Source organism: Mizuhopecten yessoensis, unplaced genomic scaffold (genome assembly GCF_002113885.1).
Source record: "Mizuhopecten yessoensis strain PY_sf001 unplaced genomic scaffold, ASM211388v2 scaffold4723, whole genome shotgun sequence".
NCBI classification, from domain to species: Eukaryota; Metazoa; Mollusca; class Bivalvia; order Pectinida; family Pectinidae; genus Mizuhopecten; species Mizuhopecten yessoensis.
Window position 1 is genome coordinate 94,251 of NW_018405689.1, and position 7,969 is coordinate 102,219.

At 36.7% G+C, this 7,969-nt stretch overlaps 1 protein-coding gene across 1 annotated transcript in view; it reads left to right on the forward strand.

The window, feature by feature from the left end:
• Positions 1 to 7,315, forward strand: part of LOC110449639 — a 31,239-nt gene extending 23,924 nt beyond the window's left edge. Inside the window, exons 11-13 of the mRNA XM_021496624.1 lie at positions 1,162 to 1,312; positions 3,875 to 4,174; positions 6,932 to 7,315. Of these exons, the coding sequence (XP_021352299.1) occupies positions 1,162 to 1,312; positions 3,875 to 4,174; positions 6,932 to 7,315 (835 nt within the window). The remainder of the gene's footprint in view (positions 1 to 1,161; positions 1,313 to 3,874; positions 4,175 to 6,931) is intronic.
• Positions 7,316 to 7,969: the final 654 nt, after the last annotated feature.

Sequence of the window (7,969 nt, forward strand, 5' to 3'; positions counted from 1 at the left end):
ACCTATCCTAGTCCTACAGGAAATCAGTCCAACTATTACAGTGTCACCTAGCCTAGTCCTACAGAAAATATATCCAACTGTTACAGTGTAACCTAGCCTTGTTCTACAGGAAATCAGTCCAACTATTACAGTGTAACCTAGCCTAGTCCTACAGGAAATCAATCTAACTGTTACAGTGTAACCTGGCCTAATCCTAGTTACAGTGTAACCTAGCCTAGTACTACAGGAAATCAGTTCAACTATTACAGTGTCCCCTAGCCTAGTCCTACAGGAAATATATCCAACTGTTACAGTGACCTATCCTAGTCCTACAGGAAATCAATCTAACTGTTACAGTGTAACCTGGCCTACTCCTACAGGAAATCAATCCAACTGTTACAGTGTAACCTAGCCTAGTCCTACAGGAAATCAATCTAACTGTTACAGTGTAACCTGGCCTAATCCTACAGGAAGTAAATCTAACTGTTACAGTTCTCTAACAAAGGGAGACAACACACATTAATCATGCAAATTGATTTCATGTCACTTACAACGTTACCTCCTTCTGTTATCAGGTATTTGGAGATTACTGATATCTCAAATGACCTGCATTAATGATTTATAGATATTGATATACAATATTGAAACACTGGGTCAAATGAATCCCTGTCACCGGGGAAGCCTAACATAAGCCTAAATGATCGCCTTTTGGTAGGTTCAATTTTGATCTCTTTTATGTTTAAAAGTGTGATACATAAAGTATAATTTGGTACACTTTAAGATTTGATAAAGGTTCAAAGTGTAACATTGAACATGTCACACGTTTAAATACTTTCAAAAGTATAACATCGTACACTTTAAACATTTAAGTTATAGAAAATTCTCATAAAAAAGTGTACCGTATTATGTTTTTTCAATATAAATGCAAATTTAATCAAAAGTGGATAATCTTTTACCGCGGTACACTTTTGAACATCATGCTTAGTATGTAATAAGGGAGTGACTGCTATTGCCTGTCGTATGTTCTAGTATCTATCTATTATTGATCCTTATAACACTATTACCAACACGTACATGCGTATATACTTAGTTTCTTAATACTGTGTCATGAAGCTTTCCGGTTAACCATGCGTAAACCCACGTAGACCTAACAGCGATATATACTTTCTTTGGTACATGTAGCGTGAATCTGCCATCATACAAGAATACGAGTCTAATAAAACGCCATTTAACTGGGCTATGGCATGCAGAAACATTCCTCTACAAGAATGGCGGCAAAAAGTTCCGAATGGAAACATTGAAGTTACTGCGCACCAGGCAGGGACACGACAAGGTGACAACAACACGTCTAGTATATTGTATTATTCAATCGGAGACCCGCTTGGGCTTCTCTGTCATTCTTTAGAGGGGGAGGGACACTCTTTCTGTTTCTGGCGGAAAGGCCAGTGGAGTGGGTTTTCTATTACAATATTAGTATTACGGGAACATAGTCTCAAAACCTTATTTTTCCGAAACAACAGTTCGAAATCATTAAGTGTGTCATCAGCAAAAGAAAAAAAAACCATTGCAGTTGTACACACTTATTACATTTATGGGATTAAAATATGCTTAGATCGCTTATACAACTGTCAGCGGCATTTGATATTGCCGGCAATTCTACTTTAATAGCAAAAGGACGGGGCACATCCAATTAGCATATGAGATTCTATCACGTGGTCAATATGATACACACCACTGTGGCTATATAAAGTGATAGAGGACCAATTGCTTATTTATAAAACACTTTTATCAGCTCACATCAATCATTCTTGTTGGCTCGGATAGAAGATTAATAGAAGAGTACAGGGAGTCCTGATGTGGCAGGAAACCGGAGTACCCAGAGAAAACCCGCGGCCAGGTGACTCCCTACCTTTTTACGTAGGATAAGGGAATCGAATCTCAGGTATCATGATGAAATAGGAATGCGCTGTCCACTATCTAATAACTCAGCCACCCTGTATGTTACCCTTTGGCATACTGTATTACCGAATTTAAAAGACACCTCCCCATGAGTGTGCTCCAGATCAAATATCATTTCTATAAGAGCGGTAGAGGGTAAGTTGAGTTAGCAAGACACCAGGATCAATAAATATTGACACTTACATAAATATACTTCTGTATGGAATGGTGTGATTTATTGTCTTTATTATTTGGGTGCCCAAGGTTTTGTAAGTATCGTAAATCATAAGGATAAAAGTAAACTGAAAGTCTTTTACTTTACAGCTACCCCACACGGTATTCATTAAAGTTGACTTCTCAGGTTTAACATAGCTTTATGACACCTAGTGGAAAAATACCACATCCGTGCATTTATTCAGAAAAAAAGTATATCCCACTATGCCATTTCGTGCATTCTGTTTCGAACCTATATTCATATCGTTTCTCTGCCAACCCCGATCTATTAGAGTTCAGACGATGGCTTGTGGTATTAAACCTTTTCGAGTATACAACAATGAAACAGACAAAAACCACACGGATATTGTAGCGTTGAAGTCATATATACATATTTTGTATTGAAGTGTCATAAATCAGGTTACACATGTAAACTATTTTGTATTGAAGTGTTATACATCAAGTTACACATGTAAACTATTTTGTATTGAAGTGTCATAAATCAGGTTACACATGTAAACTATTTTGTATTGAAGTGGCATAAATCAGGTTACACATGTAAACTATTGTGTATTGAAATGTCATACATCAGGTTACACATGTAAACTATTTTGTATTGAAGTGTTATACATCAAGTTACACATGTAAACTATTTTGTATTGAAGTGTTATACATCAAGTTACACATGTAAACTATTTTGTATTGAAGTGTTATACATCAAGTTACACATGTAAACTATTTTGTATTGAAGTGTTATACATCAAGTTACACATGTAAACTATTTTGTATTGAAGTGGCATAAATCAGGTTACACATGTAAACTATTGTGTATTGCAGTGTCATAAATCAGGTTACACATGTAAACTATTTTGTATTGAAGTGGCATAAATCAGGTTACACATGTAAACTATTGTTTATTGAAGTGTCATACATCAGGTTACACATGTAACCTATTGTGTATTGAAGTGTCATAAATCAGGTTACACATGTAAACTATTGTGTATTGCAGTGTCATAAATCAGGTTACACATGTAAACTATTTTGTATTGAAGTGTTATACATCAAGTTACACATGTAAACTATTTTGTATTGAAGTGGCATAAATCAGGTTACACATGTAAACTATTGTGTATTGCAGTGTCATAAATCAGGTTACACATGTAAACTATTGTGTATTGAAATGTCATACATCAGGTTACACATGTAAACTATTTTGTATTGAAGTGGCATAAATCAGGTTACACATGTAAACTATTGTTTATTGAAGTGTCATACATCAGGTTACACATGTAATCTATTTTGTATTGAAGTGTCATACATCAAGTTACACATGTAAACTATTTTGTATTGAAGTGTCATACATCAGTTATACATGTAAACTATTGTGTATTGAAATGTCATACATCAGGTTACACATGTAAACTATTTTGTATTGAAGTGGCATAAATCAGGTTACACATGTAAACTATTGTGTATTGTAGTGTCATACATCAGGTTACACCTGTAAACTATTGTGTATTGAAGTGTCATAAATCAGGTTACACATCTAAACTATTGTGTATTGAAGTGTCATACATCAGGGTACACATGTAAACTATTGTGTATTGAAGTGTCATACAACAGGTTACACATGTAAACTATTTTGTATTGAAGTGTCATACATCAGGTTACACATGTAAACTATTGTGTATTGAAGTGCCATACATCAGGTTACACATGTAAACTATTCTGTGGTTTTATGCAGGTGCCAGTTGACATTGTTAAGATCGACGTTGGAGCAGCGGAATGGCACATCCTTCCCAACATCATTGATACTGGGTCCCTTCTGGGAGTCAGGCAGCTTCTGATTGAGGTTCATGTGGCCATACAAGGGGCTGACATCCACTTCCGGGAGAAGCTGGTGATCCTTCGGGAGTTGTATGACATGGGTTTCCGCTTATTTTGGTCTCACCCTAGCGACAACCCTGGCAACACTTTCAGGTGTTCGGTCAATAAGAAACATACAACATGTTGTTATGAGTTGCATTTTATAAATAAAAAATATGTTGAATAAATTCCTTAAAATATTATTTGCTTATTTCTAAGGGGATGCTTTCGATTTCGTCCTTTGGGGAATCTGGGAGGACTGTTAACGTCTTATTGTTATTGACACTTAATTAGAGCTTGTCACTAAATCCATGGGATACATTTGGGGAAAGATTAAATCTATAATCTGCTGAACTAATTTTTGTAAATCGGAAATTTAATCCTCCAAAGGTATAGGTGCTTTACCAGTGCATATGTTTTTAATGGTACAAACAGAAATACTCAGTTAACGTGTACAAATGATGAAATAGTTATGAACATAATGTAGAACAGGAATCAAAATAGACAACAACACATAGGAAAGGACCGGCAAAATAAAAGGGAAGTCAACAAAATCCCATCACAAATTCAGTTACTCCAGGACTTCCTGTGTCACCAGACGTCTCCCAACAAATCAAGGAAATGAGACCAGTTGTACTCTAACCACCGTGAATTATTTGTTAATCGTGAAAGACTTCACTCCTTTACCGGGAAAGAATATCATTATGGCGACAGATATAATACCTTTCTTGATCAATAAGATGCAACTAACCAGAAAACACTTAAAACAAACATACAAACTACATAACGGGATGTTGATATGTTGCTACCGAGGAAAGAAAAGTCAACATCGGGATATCAAAGTCATCACTTTTGTTTTATTGTTAGGTAGTAGGATGGTCATTATGGATATTATCCATTTCTGACCCATTTTACTATGTCATAACTATGGTATTACACGTGTAATAAAACCGTGGGAACATATTCCTACGTCATTACAGGTACTACTTTATTTAGTATACTTCATGATAAATTTAGTATAATTTTAAATGAATTTGAAATATTATTTTGTCATTATTGGTTTCATTGCATGTAAAACTGTTCATTATTACAAAAGAACAATCTGGAACTAGTTTGCACTGCGCGGAAACTACAACGCTATGATCGGAGGACTTTGACCATTATAGAATCAGCTGATAACACATTAATGTGTCTGAAGTTTTTTTTTTATAGATTATGAATGTTATATGATAAATAGAATCTTACATTCGTGTCCATGTCATATTAATTTTTTAACGCTCGTTCAATACGTTCTACATGACATGGACACGAATGTAAGATTCTCTATTTATGTAGGTAATTATATACAGCTGCCCAAGAGTTGTAAAAGAAAACAAACATGTAATTATAACATGTAATGGTAACCAAATAACGTTCATTTTGATATGCTTACCACTCTATGTATATTAACAGTAATCTGCTAGGACTTATTTCTGCCCGCAATCCTACCCGATAACATGTTACCGGGTGACGTTAATTCCTGTGTCTTATTTATTTCAACCTACTGTTTGAACACAGTGTTAATGCATTTAATGGTGGCACGTCATGGTCATTCTATTTTGTATAAACTTCCTTTGATCCGACAAGGATTGTGAGCTAAAATACAGATGCACACATATTTTCACATCCATTCTTTTATCAATAAAAGGATTAAATTGTGTTTACAGAAGATATAAACTGTATCAGTAGTGGTTCGAGACACATAATGGTATGGTTGTAAAACACATACGCCTGTCCGTCGACATTTATAGATATAACTTATAACAATATAACCGAGAGCGTAAGAGCTCAACATGAGCAGCTTAAAACTGACTTTTAACTAATTTCAATGAGAATTCGGTATTTAAGCGTTATAGCTCCTTATAAAAATGTATAACAAAGTTGAAACATAAAAGTAAGGTTAATTAAATTTTGTTATTGAATCATAACGTTGCAGCGTATAACGAAAAAAATACTGAGTTGGAAAAGAAATGTCAAATATAATTCATTATTAAATTACATCGTTAAAGCTAATAATGAGAAAATATTTACTAAGTTTGAAAAGTACGGTCAATTATTATTACTAACTTATAACGGTATAGCTTGTTATGAAAAAATATAAATGGGTTTAACAATTAAGGCCAATAAGAATTCGTTATTAATTTCATACCATATAGGTCATCACGAGCAGTTCATGGACATACCAATACATAAAAGGCAGCTAGTATTGTGGTAAATCGACATTAACAGTTACAGGAATATGTTCTTCCACAAATTCGTACAATTATATTTATCAATGGTACGGTATTACTGGGGTTACGTAGGTGCTAGAGTACCTGTGTATGTAGGGGTAAGGCGTGGAGTCTAACGTACACGGTGAATTACGTGTTGCACGTGAATTACCTGGGGTAGGGGGTTGTCATATACAGGGTGTATAGGGGGTAGTGTCATTCGAGCTGTTGCAGCCAGACAGTGCGCTTGTGGTATTTACCTACGTTTCCTGGTTAGCTTGCTAATTTGGTCTTTACCGATTATGAGCGAAGAAACGACCCCCCCCCTGAACAGTTGTAGTACTGGGGCCCCTTCTCCCCCTACAGTGGGTCAGAACACGGGAGGCGTGGAGGCTTTTGAGGCCTTTTCATTGTTCAGGCAATATTTGGACAATAAACTAGATTCCTTTAGAGCGGATTTGGGAGAAGGAGAGACAAAACCTAAAAAACCTAAGTCGGACAAATCTGTGAAGTTTAAGTCCCAAGGGAATAGGATTCAATTGCAATTTAACGAGGAATTGGAGGCGGATGTGGTAAAGTTACAGAAAAGACTTGATAAACGTGACTTTGACAGCTGCGTTGAGTTGGCCGCGAACCTGAGAGTTACATTGTAAAAGAGAAACAAGTTGATACGACTTGCTGACAAGTCGCCCGCCGGCTGGCAAACTGTGAAGGAATACGTGTCCGACGATCTCGCTTCTGACAGTGAGGACGAGAAACGTATTAGACAGGCGGAACAGAGGGCATTGAGGAGTATAAAACTTAAACATGGTTCTAGTAAACGTAGTTCTTCGGCTGTTTTTAACAACAGTGGTAATACAGCTACACGTTACGCCTCTCCCCCCGCAGCCGCGGGGTCTGCGCCTTTTCGTGGAGGACCCTATAACTCCGGAGTCACTGCCCCGCGCAGCACCGCCCCTTCGGACCAGTGTTTCTCATGTGGGGGATTCGGTCATTGGAGGAGGGACTGTGGGAAATTCAGACAGGGAGGATCTCGACAGCCACAGCAGCAGACAAACGGACCGAAGTGACGAGATTCATGATAAGAATACATATACTTCTCCCTCGTTGTTTGATTTAGCCGAACTGAGCTCTCATAAACAGTTTTTTGAATATCAGGACAATCGTCCGGTTACGTCTGTTAAAGGTAGATTAAAAAGTCACGTTCAGTTTTGGAGAGATATCGGTGCTTCAGAATTTATAGTAGAAATGCTTAAGTACGGTTATGTAATACCTTTCATTTCGACCCCTCCAAAAACCTTTTCTAAAAATAACATGTCTGCAGGAAGAGAGGCTGAGTTTGTCACGCAAGCTATTGCAGATCTGGTTAATAAGTGTGTTGTACAAGTCCAATTTCTTCCTCACGTAGTCAATCCCTTAAGCGTTGCTTACACCAGTTCTGGCAAGAAAAGGTTGATTTTGGATCTCAGAAGGGTCAATCTTTTTGTTTGGAAAGAGAAGATAAAATTGGAGGATTGGAACGTTGCATTAGAATTTTTTGATCGTGATTCCTATATGTTTAAATTTGACCTTAAATCCGGGTATCACCATATAGATATTTCTTGTGGTCAACAATCCTTTCTCGGGTTTTCCTGGGATGGTAAGTTTTATTGTTTTAGTGTATTGCCTTTCGGATTATCGTCAGCTCCGTACATTTTCACGAAGATCCTTAGGGCCCTTGTTAA